We start from the raw sequence: 17,196 nt of genomic DNA on the forward strand, positions 1-17,196 counted from the left end.
TATACATATATACAGACATAAATACATATATAAATCGTGCCATTCGTAAAATAATTCTGTGTTTCCTGATAAGAGAAAAAACAATTAAATCCTCGCTTCGATGAATCGAAAGGAAGAATGCATTTAAAAGCTTTTTTTCTTGCTTTCTTCTTTTCTTTATCACCTAATGGATTTCTCTTGTGACATGACTTATACGACGCTTATAACATCAATAGCCACGATTTCATTTACATAACGAAGTAAAAGTACCCCAACCTGTATATTTTTGCATTTCCATGGATTATAAAAAGCTTGCATCAAAGATTCTTCATTGCAACCGTAGATATTGAATATCGAACGTTGAACAGGATATTAAAAATATTCTCATTATTATAGAGAATCTTGTTTGATAAAACATAATATCAGGAAACTCTTTCTTTACTTAAACTTATTATAAGTACTAAATCAAATGAAGATAAAAGAAACAAAATTAAATGGTCAACTTATATACATACATACATATATATATATATAAGCTAATAAAAAATTCATTATTTAATTACTGCACGAGTGACTTAAAAAACAAAAAAGCAAAAAGAAAATAATCATTAAAAATAACTATTGCAAATATATCTTTGGTTTGAAAACCCGTCGTCCGAAAAAACGATATATTTATTTTACAATCAAACTTCTTCATAATTTACATTGGACAAATAACGAAAAATCGAAAATTAATAATGATGTGCATTGTAATTGGATTTTGTAATTGGATAAAGTAAATCAATATTTAATTTTATATGCGTACGTAATCTAATATTTTTTCTTTCTCGAATACATCATCCAAAGTTTCCTTTATTTCCTGGTAGAAAAAAAGCCGTTATTTTGTCGAATAAAAGGTTAAAGACCTCGGCCGTATAAATCGTTAAAAATGTATTCAAGACACGCAGATACAGATGTATTTCGACTGGAACGTATGGTCTTAACGAGGAAAGTATATACACTCGCGGACGATCTCTTCCAAATGTAACCGTCTTTGACGATTCGTGCCAAGGGCGATAAAAATCGACCGGTAGCCGAGTAGGCGCGATCTCTCTTTGTGTGGATTGAGTCATAACATAAATCTCAGTATATACATAGGTACTTATATACTTGCATATATACATAAATACATATACACATTGTACCTGCAACTCTCGGCCAAAAGAATGCGATCACCAAATATCACGCATGTGTGATGAAAACTGTATACCATATACAGTTTTTAATTAAAACAACAAAAACAAAAATGGTATCCTAGAAAATGAACATTTAAATTTAGGAATGATCTTAATATGTATAACAACAACAAAATTAAAAAAGGGATAGAACGTATTGAACTTCAATCAATTTATATTAACTCAAACTATTTGTTTGAATTTGAAAAGTAAACTTCTTTGTCAAGGTTGCGAAACCATAAACGGTTAAAAAAGTGACGAGGAAACGATACGGATTATCTCGAAAGAAAACTTGCTTATCCATGAGAAATGACACTCGATAGATTTTTTGTATTTTTTTTTTTTGATCATACATAATACATATGTATTTAATGTGATATAACAGGACAATGCGGATGACTGCAAATACCATTTAATTTTTTGTAAGTAAAAACATATTTTGCATATATAATTGAATGTATAATATTATGTAAAAAAAAGAAGGGCTAAAAAATCTAATCTCAATTTCACTGATGGCACTAAATACTTTTTTTTTATAGCTCTGATGAGAGATTACCTATACTATAAATTTACAAATAAGCTTTCTTGAGCATCGGATTTCTAGCAACAAACAGTAAAAAGAGAAGAAAACATTGCGATAGACTCTAGACTGTTTCGAAAATATGACTCATGCGGATCCAGGAGGTAAAAAGAGACACAGGAAAAAGTATCTCAAAGGCAGACACGGCGTCGAGGTTTGCTTGAATGTCGTTGAAAGGATCCTCCTTCGTCGAAAGGATAGGAAAGAAGAAAAAAAAGAAGAAGGTGAAACGTAGATGCAGGAGGCTAGCAAGAGGATCGTCGTGAAGCGTCGACCTTGAAACGAACTCGAGGAACGGAGAGACTAGGGAGAGGTTTTGCCTTGGGTAATCGGTGCCGCGGACTCAAAAACTAGGCCTGCGCATATGATGACGTCACGAGCGATGCCGCCTCGGTAAAACGTGCCGCCTGGAGAAAGGAATCGCTTGCGAGTAAGAAACTTGGTGGGGGTCTCCTTTAGTTAGAGAGGTTTTACGTATAGAACTTTACGGATAGGCTCGTTCGTTATGTTGTTGAAAGAAGAGAGAGAAGACCATAATATGGGAAGAGAGAAGGAGAAGGCCGGTAATCTGGTGGTGGCGGTTGGTAAGAACGAAGCAAGTAGACCGGCGACTTTCACCGTACAGCTAAGATCGGCTGGTGTCGGTTCGTGGCTTGATTCTCAACAACTCGACCACGCTCTTGGCCCAAACCACGTTACAAAAAGCTAAGAAAAAAAAGACAAAAAGGAAAATAGAAAGATTGTCGATCTTGAACAATTCTTTGAAAAACCTCAACGTTATCTTCATCTTCCTTGTCTTACACACTAAAGTGAAAAAAGTCTGATCGCTGATCGTGGACAAGGATTCTCGGGAGTCAGCGCAAGACTTTTTTTTTAACTTGGCCGGCACGCACGTGACGTTGTGAATTTACCCGTACCCGCATTGTTGGTTTTCCTAACTTTTTGCTTAACATTCCTATCTTGAAGCAACTCGTGAGGTAAATCAATTCGACGTTTCCAACCGATTCTCCGGATTTTATGTTCAAATGTGCCCCTCTTCTATTTGGTGATTCAATTTGTGGGTTTCGAAAGAAAAGTGAAACAAGGAAAATGAATCGTTCGGATTGTCGCTGAGAAAACGTGAAATTCTTCGTTTTCTTTTTGGGTCACTTGGAGAGATCCATCAGATCCTGGTTTCCTTCGCGCAGATGAGATATGGCACCGATTTAGATCTTCCTGAAGAGTAAAGAAGAACAACGATGACAGGGAAACGTATATTTTTGGTCCGTTTCTTCAAACGGTTGCATTTGTTTCTCTGGGTTCTCTGGATCGTGTTACTCGTTGAAACTGGTAGGTGCTAGCCGCTAACTTTCGCTCTTGCCAGACAAGCTCGCCTGGCTGAACTCCGTTTTATGAAGCTTTCGTTTCTAAACATTCATACGTTGCCTCGTTAACGGTACTCGCGTTGCATATTTTATAATTGTAAACTACTCTCTGGTATTTTCTTACTAAATATTATACATGAATCTTAATAATTAACATACAATTATGTAAAATTTGTTAATTTAAAATAAACAAAAAATATTTTTAATGGGAATACCATTAAAATATTACACCAGACTAATTGTTTATCTTAAAACCTTTAGGAGCATTTTACAATGATGTGGAAAAGCAAAGATACGATGGATGGTATAACAACTTGGCCCATCCAAATTGGGGATCCATCGGCAAGTACTCGAAACATTTACTTACCAAAGCTTTCTGAAGGATCACTTAATTCAGCTTCTAAACTTCATAGGCAGCAGGCTGATACGAAAGGTACCTGCAGCTTATTCCGATGGTGTTTATGCATTAGCTGGCCAAGACAGACCCTCGCCGAGAAAACTAAGCGATTTGTTCATGCAAGGAGATGAAGGTTTACCTTCCGTTAAGAACCGGACTGCTCTTTTCGCTTTTTTCGGTAAAGATTGTCTCGATTCTGCAAATATTTATCAACCACTAATTCTAGATAATACTTAAAGTTGAGTTTACTCAAGATTAATGCATATTATACTAATAGATATAAATAGAATACGTAATCCGTAGCCGGAAGCGTATCAGTTTAGGTCCTGTTTCACAAATCCTGTTATGACTAATCCCTTCTAACTTTCAATGTATAACATCAAGATTCAACCACCAAGAATTGAATTTTAGTATAGGTAACGAAATCATTTCAGGGCAACTGATCACGTCGGAAATAATCATGGCCAGCGAAAGTGGCTGCCCTATAGAGTTCCATCGTATCGACGTGGATAAATGTGATCCGGTTTTCGACAAGGAGTGCCAAGGTAACAAGTACATTCCTTTCCTACGTGCCGATTACGACCGCCAAACTGGACATAGCCCGAACAGCCCTCGCGAACAGGTAATTTCCTACTTTTCCGCATCCATTAAAAATTGATGACTTTCTTATTCCAACTTCGCGCGACTATATAAATAAAACATAATTTAATCTAGTAAAAACGTTAGACGTGACTTTATTGAATAAAATGAAAATAAATAAATGTGAATGAACACGATTTTCAATCGTATCAATAGAATTACGTTTACCCCGTGGACATTCATAAAAATAAAATAGATGACACAGTGTTTTACATGCATGACTGGCGGCGATGACGTACAAGAAAAATATTGGCTCATAAACAATAACATGAAAAATAGCTTTGAATATGTGAGGTTGCAGATAAATAAAGTAACAAGCTGGATCGATGGTAGCTTCATATACTCCAGTAGCGAAGCATGGGCGAACACTATGCGAGCATTCAAGAACGGAAGTCTCCTCATGGAACCGAGCAGAAAATTTCCCGTGAGAAACACCATGCGCGCCCCTCTCTTCAATCATGCCGTTCCACACGTTATGAGAATGCTCAGTCCAGAACGGCTTTATCGTAAGACTACACCTTGTTTTTGCTGTTTACCTTAAATTTCTCTTACAACATGTCTTACTCATAACATCGAAATCTCTTTATATTCTTCTTCTTTTGCAATATCCAGCCACGAATACGATTCGTATTCGTTCGTCAGAGTTAAACACGTTAGCTAATGTATCATTCTTATCTAACCATAAGATCGATCATGATCGTTGATACGTAACAACCAAATTTCGTTAGGTACATCATACTCTTGTAACTACTTATTTACGCCATAAGAATATTTCATAACCCTATCATGGAGTACAATCTATCTACGAGTACACTTTTGCTTATCCTGACTTGAATCTTTTGCATAGTACTCGGAGATCCAAGGACCAATCAACATCCACCGTTACTCTCATTAGGGATCCTATTTTATCGTTGGCATAACGTTATAGCAAGTCGTGTGCAACGAGAATATCCAGACATGTCCGACGAAGAAATCTTTCAGAAATCACGACGTATAGTTATAGGAACTCTACAGGTATCTATTGAGTTTACATTTTCTTCAAGTATGAGAAACGAATATACCAGTCAATTAAATTTCTCCCTTGTCTTATTTATCTCAGAACATCATTTTATATGAATATCTTCCCACGCTTTTAAACGAAGAATTACCAGCGTATACTGGTTATAAAGCTGATCTCCATCCAGGAATAAGTCACATTTTTCAAAGTGCTGCTTTTCGTTTTGGACATACTCTCATACCACCTGGTATATACAGACGTGACGAAAGATGCGAGTTTCGTAAGACTAACGCGGGTCAAGCCGCGATCAGACTCTGCTCTACTTGGTGGGATTCGAACGTGAGTATTCATAATAAATTACAAAAGTTACTTTGAGCAAAGTGTCACAAAGTTTATCTTCTTCTTCCGCGCGCGCTTCTTCTTCGTCTTCTAGTACTATGTCCTATTATTTATGATTTTCAAGTTTCTTGCGAAACGTTTATCAATCTATTAAACTTGACCATTTATTTTCAGGAAATTTTATCAAATAGTACTATAGAAGAACTAATTATGGGAATGAGCTCTCAAATAGCCGAAAAAGAGGACAACCTTCTCGGTACAGATATACGAAACAATTTATTCGGACCCATGGAATTTTCCCGCAGGGATCTTGGGGCTCTTAATATCATGCGTGGTCGTGATAATGGATTACCGGATTACAATACAGCACGAAAACATTTCAAGTTAACGCCAAGGAAAACATGGAACGAGATTAATCCTGACTTATTCAACAAAAATCCATCTCTTTTACGTACACTCGTTGAAATCCACTCTAACAACTTAAATAATGTTGATGTTTATGTTGGCGGTATGTTGGAATCCAGTGATGGTCCGGGAGAACTTTTTACTGCAGTTATTAAAGAGCAATTTTTACGCTTGAGAGATTCTGATCGCTTTTGGTTTGAAAACGAAGAGTCTGGGTAAGATGGGAATTCCTTTGAAATTCAATCGAAGGCTACAGTATTCGATCGTATAATAAAGTACATACTGCAAACATACATTTATATTTTATACAGGATCTTTACCAAAAACGAAATAGATGATATACGTCGTGTGACGTTGTGGGACGTAATCACTAATGCGACCAATATTTCACCGGACACAATTCAAAAGCGAGTATTCCTTTGGGAAGAAAATGATCCGTGTCCACAACCTTTTCAATTGAATTCATCCGTTCTCGAACCCTGTTTACCGTTGCAACGATACGACTATTTTGAAGTAAGCCAAGTGAAATTTATTTGTTATAACACTTAGGCACTAAACGATTCGTGAAATACTATTTAACCGTCATAATATTATTTTCACACAGGGCAGCGAATTCGTATACATCTACGCTTGCGTCTTCCTCGGATTTTTTCCAATTTTATGCGCTGGTGCCGCTTATGGTTTGGTGAAACTACAAAACCGACGAAGACGTCGTTTACGTATACTTCAAGAAGAAATTCAAAGGAGAAGTGACAATCGAATTTGCGTCGATAAAATGGTCGTACGCGAGTGGTTGCACGCTAATCATCGTCGTTTGGTGAAAGTTCGCTTCGGTCCAGAAGCAGCTTTGCATATTGTCGATCGAAAGGGCGAAAAACTTCGTACGTTCGATTTTAGTGGCGTTAATACAATAACCATAGAAGAATCTCAGGTATATTTTTTTGTTATCTTCCTTAACAACTTCTTTCTTCTTTCTTATACCTATAATCAATTTTTATCCTTTTTTATTTTCTTTTACGTTAAAAAATTAAGATCTTGTCCAATTGATTTCAAGCTTCGATAAATGTTTAAGGAGAGCGAAAGTGGGCATAGAAAGGCGTTGGTATTGTTACGTATACCGCGTGATTATGACCTTGTCCTTGAACTCGATTCCTTGGCCTCGCGCAGAAAGTTCATTGCGAAATTGGAAGCGTTCCTGTCGTCCCACAAGAAACATTGCACGCTTTTCCAAGTTAACCGCGATGTTATGCTAGCAAAAGCGGAAACTAAAGAGCGTCGTCAAAAGAAACTCGAACAGGTTGGTATCATTTATTTGCTCAAAACAACAGAATTTTTTCCTTTTTTCTTTATTTCTTCAACATTTCTAATAATTAAGAAAAAAATAGAAATAATTGTATTGCAAAAGAAAAGAAAAGAAAGTTAAAAAGAACTTTAATAGTTTTTCCGAGAAGCTTATGCGTTGACATTTGGTTTACGTCCTGGGGAAAGACGACGACGATCCGAGGATAGCGACACGGGCGAAGTTATTACAGCTATGCGTACATCTCTGTCGAAAAGTGAGTTTGCTAGTGCACTCGGTATGCGTCCTGATGCAGTTTTCGTGAAGAAAATGTTTAATATCGTCGACAAAGACGGCGACGGTCGCATATCTTTCCAAGAATTTCTCGACACCGTGTTGCTCTTTTCCCGTGGTAAAACCGAGGACAAATTGCGTATTATTTTTGATATGTGCGATAAAGACAGCAATGGTGTCATCGATAAAGAAGAATTATCCGAGATGTTAAGGTCCCTCGTTGAAATTGCACGTACTACGAGTCTTTCCGACGATCATGTCACCGAACTCATCGATGGAATGTTTCAAGTAATTAAATATTCATATTTTTACCTTTACATGATCTATAAAGATAAGTAAAATCAATTATTTTCATAACGTAGGACGCTGGACTTGAAAGGAAAAATTATCTTACCTACAATGATTTCAAGTTAATGATGAAAGAATACAAAGGTGATTTTGTGGCCATCGGATTGGATTGTAAGGGAGCAAAACAAAATTTTTTAGACATGTCGACAAACGTCGCACGAATGACGAGCTTTCATATCGATCAACTGCCACCGGAAGATTCGAAGAGTTGGACCCGCAAACAATGGGACGCAATATCGACTTTTCTCGAGGAAAACAGACAAAATATATTTTATCTTTTCGTGTTTTACGTTATCACTATAGCACTATTTGTTGAAAGATTTATACGTGAGTTTAACAAAAGTTTATGAATTTCTTGTAAAGAGTATTTCTTTGGTTTGAAGAGATAACATAATTATTATATTCTTAAACGTATAACTTTTTGTTTATAGATTATTCTTTCATGGCTGAACATACAGATTTGAGACATATTATGGGTGTTGGTATCGCTATAACTCGAGGATCGGCAGCAGCTTTATCATTTTGTTACAGTCTATTACTCCTCACGATGTCTCGCAATCTCTTGACCAAATTAAAAGAATTCTCGATTCAGCAATACATACCATTGGATTCGCACATACAATTTCATAAAATAGCCGCGTGCACGGCTCTCTTTTTTTCCATTTTACATACGGTCGGACACATCGTGAATTTTTATCACGTATCGACACAACCGATAGCACATCTCCGTTGCCTCACAAACGAGATCAGTTTTCCAAGCGATGCCAAGCCAACTATCACATTTTGGCTCTTTCAAACGGTGACAGGTCCGTAATGAAAAAAGTTATTGAATTTTTAATACTATTTATACGCGTATAATGCCATTTACATTTTATTATCTTTTATGTCATTGTTCTTTGTTTTTTTTTTTGTTTTCAGGTTTAACCGGTATTCTACTTTTCCTCGTAATGACGATCATTTTCGTCTTCGCGCATCCCACGATACGTCAAAAAGCATACAAATTCTTTTCTTTAACTCACAGTTTGTATGTATTATTTTATGCGTTATCATTGATCCACGGTTTAGCTAGATTAACCGGCTCGCCGAGATTTTGGATTTTCTTCGTAGGTCCAGCTATCATCTATGCTCTTGATAAGGTGAAACTTCTGATTATTATATATTTCATAGAAACAATGAATAACATTTATTAATTGAATTCAGGTCGTAAGTTTGAGAACGAAATACATGGCCCTTGATATAATTGAGACGGAATTGCTACCCTCCGATGTAATAAAGATAAAATTCTATAGACCTCCAAATCTAAAGTATCTCTCGGGTCAATGGGTACGTCTCTCGTGTACAGTCTTTAGATCGAATGAGTTTCACTCATTCACCCTTACTTCGGCGCCCCACGAGAACTTCCTTTCGTGTCATATAAAAGCGCAAGGTCCATGGACCTGGAAATTAAGGAACTACTTTGATCCTTGTAACTATAATCCGGAGGACGATCATCCTAAAATACGAATCGAGGGACCGTTCGGAGGTGGAAATCAAGACTGGTATAAATTCGAAGTAGCAGTTATGGTTGGCGGGGGAATTGGAGTTACTCCGTATGCTTCCATGCTGAATGATCTCGTCTTTGGTACTTCCACCAACAGATATTCCGGAGTTGCCTGTAAAAAGGTACCCAACGTTCTTCCGAATTCATCTTTAAACATATGTTTCCTATTCTCCTTCTCTCTCTCTCTCTCTCTCTCTCCCTCTCTCCCTCTCTCTCTCTTTCTCTCTTTCTTTCTTTCTTTACGAGCCGTTTGACTTTTCTCGACAGGTATACTTTCTTTGGATTTGCCCATCCCACAAACATTTTGAGTGGTTCATCGACGTTCTCAGGGACGTCGAAAGGAAAGATGTAACCGACGTTCTCGAGATACACATATTTATAACTCAGTTCTTTCATAAATTCGACTTACGTACTACCATGCTTGTAAGTGTAGAAATGATCGTTCAACTTTTGATATCCGTTCTAAAGATGAATTTATCCGAACTCTGACGAATGTTCAATTTGATATTTTTTTCAGTATATCTGTGAAAATCATTTTCAAAGATTATCCAAGAAAAGCATATTCACTGGACTGAAAGCTATTAATCATTTTGGTCGACCGGATATGACCTCCTTTCTAAAGTTCGTCCAAAAGAAACATAGTTACGTGAGTATTATAAAAGTACTTGAGGCTTTTCGTTATTAAAAAAGTATAAAGTTCAACGATTCGAAAGCTTTCGTTTTCTTTTTTTTTTTCAAAAGTACTTCTAACTACGAAAATGTATTATTGTACTTTATACGAATTACCATTGTAATAACTTTTAGTATCTCAGGAGTTTTCGCAGAAGTGAGAGGACGAATGAAATGAATTCTTCGACGCGAAAGAACTTTTAGATTTTTATATTTTGCAGGTCAGTAAAATAGGAGTATTTAGTTGCGGACCACGACCTTTAACCAAAAGCGTAATGTCTGCTTGCGACGAGGTGAACAAAGGTCGTAGACTACCATACTTTATCCACCATTTTGAGAACTTCGGCTAGTTATATATTACGAGAATAGAAGCGGAAACCCGTTGCTTTCTACAGACTCCTCTGGAACATACTGAAGAGAGTGTACATATTTATTGTGTTAGTGTGCGTGCCTTATTTATAATTAATATTATATTTCTTATTTATGAAGAGAGAAGATTAACCATATCATTGAACCGTTTCCTAATTTTCCAATAATAGGATTCAATGAAATGAACACAAATATTTTCCGCTTTTAGTGGATTACTAGTCGGTAATGATAATTTAAACAAAAAAAATTCAATAAATATTTCGTACCGATAACAGACAAGAATCGAATTTAAAAAGTAAGAAGTTAAATATACGTAGCTAGTTTTGAGCTTTATTTATCGATCTAGTTTGAGCTTTATTTATATATATATATTAAAGTACATTTATTTTCTTTAAAATCCAACGTAAGTATCAAGAGTTTGTCATCCTTCTTGGTGCTGGAGGAAATGGATAAGACCAATTGCTCTTGCCAGGATCATCATTACGTTCTTGTTGAAAATCAGAGGATTTGTGAGGAACATAAGTTTTATTTATTACACCCTGCGTCTCCTCTCGATCCGTATTTCTGCTTTGAAGCTTTGACGACAGCTGACTGAAACATTTCATTCTTTATACACTTATCTCTAATGTTCATACAAAATAATAGCATGAATAAAATATGAGGAAAGAACAAAACCGATGGACGATGGACGTTATAACTTTGTATAAAATTTTACATAGATTTGAAAGCTTAAAAAAGAAAGATAAAAAAAACCTCATGATACGATCGCCCAAAGAATCTTCAATTTTCGGCAATTTTCTTCTAACGTTTCTCGTATCGAAACTCTCCTCTATGATAACATGTCTGTCATAAGGAGTATCATAATCGACTTCGAGTATTGTTGAAAATTGATGAGGAAATATTAAATCTATCGCTGTTACAACGATTCCAGCAAAAAGACATCCAACACCTATAAAATATTATCGTCATAAATGGTATACATTTAGTGTACAGGGAGAGATATGAGAAACATTATAGAAACAATCTAATTTATCACCTGCAACCAAAATCAACCAATAATTCCAGCCCATATCGAAAGCGAGAATTGAACCGTCTATATGAGCAATCAACGGTTCGCATGGTAGCAATGCCCAATAAATTAGATTTGTGCAGAGCATACACAATCCTGTCATGATCATACTGTATGCGCCGTAACGTGGTACGACCATAAGTAATAAATTCATCATACACCAAGAAGCAAAGGAGGTCCTAAAAAAGAAAAAAAAAATAGAATCAAGTTATCCTCTCTCTCCTGATATCCTTTTAAAAACATTTCAATCGTAAATAAAACTCACCAAAGCATTATAGACGCGTAGTAACCAGCTTCACGATATTTACTACCCCAAGAAAATCCTTCCTGATGAAGGCTAAAATATTCCGCCAGTGAAACGATTGGAAAAGGAGCTCCTTGATAGAGCGCTTGTTTGAAAGCACTCGTCATTTCATTAGAACCCCTCCACGAGAATCTCTCATTATACTCGGCATCATCATTCGTGTGTTCGCTGTCTGGTAGGTCTGATGAAGGCAATCAAAGGACAAATTAGCAATTAAAAAAATAAAAAAAAAATAAAGGGAAAAAGGAAGAAAGAAGGAAGAATGAAATCTAATGAAATATGTAACTCGTGAGGGGGAAAAAAATTCCTACGACACAAGAATCTCTCATTTTAAGATGTCATCGGCATCAAACGTTCTCGTTTCCGAGCACGTCCGAATGTTAGAGATTCAGCAGCATTTCTAGGATAAATTTTTCAACGTTCAAACGTGGACTGGTCGTTTCTTTTAAAGGGGATCATCCCAAACCTAATATGCTTCATTCGTACATTTTACATTTCAGTTTGCAAAAGAGTACTAATCTTTTCATAAACTCACTCGCTTAAAATTTCAGTACACGTTCTTTATAAAGCGTATGAAGTAGTGATCGTTGTTTAATATTGTGACTCACGTTTGTAAGTAATGTTGATATGCATAAGTCCTATGTACCCGCCAATTTGAGCTCTTGTTCTATGTCTGGAGAAAGCGCTGTACGAACTAACGATGGTTGCTGAACTGGTATGCCAAGATGAGCCATACTGAGCGACTTAAAGCAAATCAATTAAAGTTGCATTTTTTTTTTACATACAAAGAATCATCTTTTATGCTGACCAACAAGGTCGACTCATTGAAAGTAATATTGCACAGACCTTGAATCGTAGCTCCAACGAAGAGACTCAGGGTAACGATCAGGAACGTAGTTAGTCTCTACAAAATATCATTTTGAACAAATTCATATTCTTCGCATAATATTTCATTTCTTTTTTTGTCAATTTTCTGTCAAATTAAAAATTGATTCAACTTACTTCTTTCCGTATACCAGGAAATATGACTAGAAAAGCTGTAAATATTGTCCCGAATATAACAAAAACGATAACAAGAGCAACATCGCCAGTGACGGGTGTACGATTACTATAACTATAGAGAGTCGGTCCACCATCGTTTCTGAAAGCATCGAACCATCCCTTCATCTTCGCGTATTTTTCACGAAGATCAACCACAAGTTTGTATTTTTTCCTTTTAGAACATCGACGATGAAGAAAAACTAAAAGAAATAAAATAATTAACGTTAAACGATAAATCGATTGATATAATTTGATTAATTCGATTAATTGCATTATAGACAACTTACTTTGTAAAATTTCGAACGTCAGCGTGTTCTCGTTATACTACTTGGCCGTTTCCGCCTGCTTTTATAACTCGACAAGTTTCACGTTGCATCCTACGATATTCCTCCAGCCATTCAAGGACAGAATGATTCCGGTAATGTAATTATGTTCGAAACGATGAATCCTCCTTGTCAAGATAGGTGCACCTGTGATAGCAAAGCGAGAGACTGAAACATAGAACGTATACTGAAGGCAGCAGTAGGTCAACGGGTTCTCTCGCTTTCAAAGTAATTTCCACCATCGAGCAACGGCCTCGTTGGTGGAGGGATAGATCTTGGGACAGGTGGGGCGTTCTTCGCTTTGCGTCTCGCATGAAAGAGAAAGAAAGAGAGGGAAATAGAAGAGAAAGGAAAGTAATGGAGAAAAGAGGGAGAGAAACGAAAACACATAATCGTGTGCAATGGATTATTGCATATCAGCTGTGAGAAAGCGCATAAATTGCGTGCCTCCTGCTCATCGCGTTTTTCCTTTTCATTTGATCGTTTTCTATGATAAATATATCGATCCATAAAGAGTCAGAGATATCAATGCTCGATCGAACAATGTCGATCATGTACGCATTTCACTTAGTGTCTTTTTTCTACACTTCATATGTTCAAAATCTATCGGTACGCACATTGCAATTTTTTATCTAATTGGAGACGTTGAATTTTGCGTGACATTGTTTTTGTAAGATAAATCAAATAAAATAACACCTCTTAATACCTAAGATCAATTTGATTAGGCAATCACCTACTACCATGCATCCTATTCGAAATTCTTCTCGATAAAAAAGAAGATAATAGGAGAAGAAGAAGAAGAAGTTCCATTGAAAGAGAAAGAACCGGTAGTCCGGTCTTCCGCATGCTGCGAAGAAAATCGGTCTCCATCTTAGCGTTAGCGTCTGTGGACAAGATACAAGGTATGCATCGGGAGCATCTATCTCTTTCTCTCTCGCATACATAGCGCCGGCAATAACTCGGGCTATTTCTGCTTGTCTAATTTGGTCCGGGTGACGCTATGCCTTTAGGTAGCAGCTTGTGGCAGAGCATCATCCACCGTCGTCACCGACGCCACCTTCATCGTCGTCGTGGTCCTCGTCGTGGATCGTCGATCGTCGTTACCAGGGAAAAGCAACGAGAAGAGAAAAAAAGAAAAGAAAACAGAGAGAAAGAGAGAGAGAGAGAGAGAAGAGTGTACGATCTGTCGGCAAGAAGTTCCTTTTAGTCCCTTCGCGAAGAAGACAAGGAAGATCACGGATCCATCTCTACTTGGCTACAACATCCTTATCTCTGATCTTCTTTTCTTTCTGTCTACCTTCTATATATATAGATATAAATATATAGACATATACCAGTCGTATATACATACACATCGATCTACCTTACTTCTCGTTCTTCGCACACGATCGTCGGGCTGCTCTTACTCCGAGCATCGGAAGGTAATCGATTGAACCATCTTTTTTCCAGCAAGCTTTTAACCGCACGCGGTCGATCGATGTGTCAGGACCACCACCGACCATTCTCCTCTACTACTCGTGCTACTCGTGCTACTTCTGGTGCCGATACTAGTGGTAGTAGTGGTGGTGGTGGTGGTGATGATGATAATGATGATGATGATGATGGTATTGGTATTGGTGGTGGTAATAGTAGTAATAGTAGTGGTGGTGATGGTAGTGGTGGTAGTGATGGTTGCGATGTTATTGCTACTATCCCTGGCTACCGTGGTGGTTTAGCGCTTTTGCGAGAGAGATAGGTCAGAATCGTAATACGATTCGAGTCGAAGCCACGTAAAATAGCTTCTACGATAACGGCATTTCCTGACACGTTACTTTTCATTCAGATTACTCCGTAGTTGGAACAGAGGAACGGATAAACGATTTCGGTATAACGATGAATACTGATAGATATCGGGGAGAGTGAAAAGTTTGTGGTTTGAGCTGTATCGAAGAGATATCGGGGTATCGATAATAACTACGAAGGCTATCGAATCGAATCGTTTAACGTTGGTCTCTTCCTATCACGAAATTATTCCCTTCCTGCCTTGATATCGGCCCAACGGCAAGTGCCTAGACTCTATCGCGGTGAGTCTTTTAAATAAAAGTCCGATACAGATAAAAAAATTGCGGATCAAGAGGATAGATCGTAAAAGGGAAAAGGGAAATCGAGAGATCCCAAAAGTCTTCGTAGTCTTCTTCTTCAACCACGTCATTGTCTATTCTCGTGACCGTGCTTTTTGATCAAACATGCTGGTAGTGGTGGTTGTGGTGGTACTGGTGGTGGTTGTGGTGGTCCATTGTATATCAGCCACGTTTCGAAGGAATCTCACTCAGCATCCTTTCCATCGTACTCCTACTGTCTATCTCGAGAAAATAATTTATTCATCCAAATATTATTAAGAACATTCGTCGAGCCGACAAATCGAACAATATCAGTTTCTTTTCTATGGACCCAAGAAAAGCATTCCTAATTTCTGAGTAAACAAAGAGAAAGATAGAGGTGAACGTATCAATGAATAAAATTGTGCAATAAAACGTTCTGAAGATAGCCGGCTTGGCATCAAACAAACAAAACGAATAAAGGAATAGACTAAAGTTGACAATCGACTCTTATATTAGAATAGCTCGAATATTTTATTGAAACATAGAGAAAATACATCCCTCTTTCTCTCTCCCTGTCTCTCTCTCTCTATCTATCTATCTATCTATCTCTATTTCATTTCCTTTATCTATTATTAGTAATTCACGTATTGAGACAAACTTGACGTCATTCGACGATATTAAAGATAGGATTTTACGTAAATTACAGTTAAGAAGAAAGATCGAAGGAAAGTTAGTGTTCGTTCATAAGAATTTTCCAGTTCTTGAATCCAGATAAGGTCCTCCTAATTTCCGTACTCGCGTAAACAGGTCAAAGTTATTTTCGCGCTCTAGCCGAAGAAGCTACACGCGCGATGGCCAACGCCTTTAAAACCACGGTGAAATGCGTAACGACGATCGTCAAGACGCGAAACCGCTCCGGATTCTTCCGCCTCGATGAAGAATTATTCGCGAGGCTACAGTGCTTGGCGTATGGCCAAACGAAGAGTGAGAGAGAGAGAGAGAGAGGGAGTGAGAGAAGAACGGTACATGTTTCGAACTGGTGCCCGTGTTTGGAGACCAAAAATTAATCGAATGCTCTCGTGATTAATCGTAACGACCTTCGTTGCAACGTCGACGGTTGGAGTTTATTCCCCCTCCCCCTCCCCCACCCCTTTCTTTTCCTTTTTATTTATTTTTTTTTTTTCAACTCTTTCTTTCGACTCGAGAAAGAAACTTTCGACGTTGTCCTATATCAGAGAACCCGTGTTAGGAATTATTTATGATTAAATGTAATTTTCATAGAGTTATTAGAGACGCAGTCGTGAGAGTAAAAGCGTGACGATTTTACTCTTTTAATCTTTATCTCTTGTGCTTGATAATAATAACAAAAGGAAACGATAATTAAAATACTCTCCTTTTACTTTCAGACGCTTGGTCGAAGAAGAGGAGGAGGATTAAAAGAGACATGTCCGATGCAGAGGGTAAGAATTATCAAGATATACTTATCTTTCTGACATTATTCTTTTAAAAATGAATTCAGTCGAAAAAAACAAACGAGAACGAAGATAAATAGTTAACAAAAAAAATAAAATAAAATAAAATAAAATAAAACAATGTAAAAGAAAACGTTAAATTAATGTATCATGCAATCCTTTCTATCTCGAACTTGAATAAGATTTTACTTAAAAGTACTACGTAGACATACATATATTCTTGGTTGATTGGTGTTACAGTAATCGTCACGGAGAATGATGAGATTCAAAGTGAGATTGAGGAGGACCGGAAGGAGGAGAATGAGGATCAACGGAAGAGGAGATCGACTTCGGTAGATTCGGAAATCGTCGATGAGTTTCGGCTTCTGTCACCAAAGGAAAAAGAGCAAAAACAAGCTCAAGAAGATAAAGTAGAAAAAACCAAAGAAGAAGAAGACGAAGAAGAAGAAGAAGAGGAAGAGAAGGAGGAGGAAGAAGAAGAAGAAGAAAAAGA

At 37.1% G+C, this 17,196-nt stretch overlaps 2 protein-coding genes across 7 annotated transcripts; one reads left to right on the plus strand and one right to left on the minus strand.

Moving 5' to 3' along the window:
* The first annotated feature begins 526 nt into the window (after nt 1-526).
* Nucleotides 527-17,128, plus strand: LOC122522295 (dual oxidase). Of its 5 annotated transcripts, XR_006305027.1 has the most exons (21): nt 527-3,102; nt 3,399-3,479; nt 3,551-3,712; nt 3,969-4,156; nt 4,475-4,679; nt 5,021-5,187; nt 5,273-5,509; nt 5,684-6,129; nt 6,226-6,427; nt 6,519-6,845; nt 6,987-7,211; nt 7,353-7,775; nt 7,850-8,162; nt 8,267-8,641; nt 8,754-8,971; nt 9,036-9,497; nt 9,643-9,798; nt 9,893-10,021; nt 10,266-10,487; nt 16,638-16,691; nt 16,944-17,128. XR_006305027.1 is itself a non-coding variant. In XM_043643226.1 (20 exons), the coding sequence occupies exons 2-20, from the start codon at nt 3,012-3,014 to the stop codon at nt 10,392-10,394; spliced, it is 4,536 nt and encodes a 1,511-aa protein (XP_043499161.1). In that variant the 5' UTR covers nt 527-1,615; nt 1,733-3,011; the 3' UTR covers nt 10,395-10,748. The 5 variants fall into 5 exon arrangements, 3 of the variants coding, with proteins under 3 accessions (XP_043499161.1, XP_043499160.1, XP_043499162.1); XR_006305028.1 differs by lacking the exons at nt 16,638-16,691; nt 16,944-17,128 and adding an exon at nt 10,584-10,748; XM_043643226.1 differs by lacking the exons at nt 16,638-16,691; nt 16,944-17,128 and having other exon boundaries at nt 527-1,615; nt 1,733-3,102; nt 10,266-10,748.
* On the minus strand, nt 10,239-13,438 carry LOC122522297 (dual oxidase maturation factor 1). 2 transcript variants are annotated; one of them, XM_043643229.1, is made up of 9 exons: nt 13,115-13,435; nt 12,789-13,027; nt 12,633-12,690; nt 12,395-12,529; nt 11,748-11,967; nt 11,450-11,661; nt 11,167-11,362; nt 10,794-11,004; nt 10,239-10,455 (listed from the first exon to the last, which is right to left on the minus strand). In XM_043643229.1, exons 2-8 carry the CDS (start codon nt 12,951-12,953, stop codon nt 10,824-10,826), a joined length of 1,167 nt encoding a protein of 388 aa, XP_043499164.1. In that variant the 5' UTR covers nt 12,954-13,027; nt 13,115-13,435; the 3' UTR covers nt 10,239-10,455; nt 10,794-10,823. The 2 variants fall into 2 exon arrangements, with proteins under 2 accessions (XP_043499164.1, XP_043499165.1); XM_043643230.1 differs by lacking the exon at nt 10,239-10,455 and having other exon boundaries at nt 10,853-11,000; nt 13,115-13,438.
* Nucleotides 17,129-17,196: the final 68 nt, after the last annotated feature.

This window comes from Polistes fuscatus, unplaced genomic scaffold, assembly GCF_010416935.1.
Source record: "Polistes fuscatus isolate 324 unplaced genomic scaffold, CU_Pfus_HIC Scaffold5, whole genome shotgun sequence".
Taxonomy (NCBI): domain Eukaryota; kingdom Metazoa; phylum Arthropoda; class Insecta; order Hymenoptera; family Vespidae; genus Polistes; species Polistes fuscatus.

What these genes read in the sequence shown, in the direction of transcription:
- LOC122522297 (XM_043643229.1), bottom strand. Translation starts at nt 12,953, where the DNA reads ATGAAGGGATGGTTCGATGCTTTCAGAAACGATGGTGGACCGACTCTC. An exon ending in CGTTGGAGCTACGATTCAAG is followed by an intron (nt 12,530 to 12,632) that starts GTCTGTGCAATA and finishes ATTTGCTTTAAG; the next exon opens with TCGCTCAGTATGGCTCATCT. An exon ending in TTGGGCGATCGTATCATGAG is followed by an intron (nt 11,005 to 11,166) that starts GTTTTTTTTATC and finishes GAAATGTTTCAG; the next exon opens with TCAGCTGTCGTCAAAGCTTC.
- LOC122522295 (XM_043643225.1), top strand. Translation starts at nt 3,012, where the DNA reads ATGACAGGGAAACGTATATTTTTGGTCCGTTTCTTCAAACGGTTGCAT. An exon ending in TAGTTATAGGAACTCTACAG is followed by an intron (nt 5,188 to 5,272) that starts GTATCTATTGAG and finishes TATTTATCTCAG; the next exon opens with AACATCATTTTATATGAATA. An exon ending in ACTTACGTACTACCATGCTT is followed by an intron (nt 9,799 to 9,892) that starts GTAAGTGTAGAA and finishes TATTTTTTTCAG; the next exon opens with TATATCTGTGAAAATCATTT.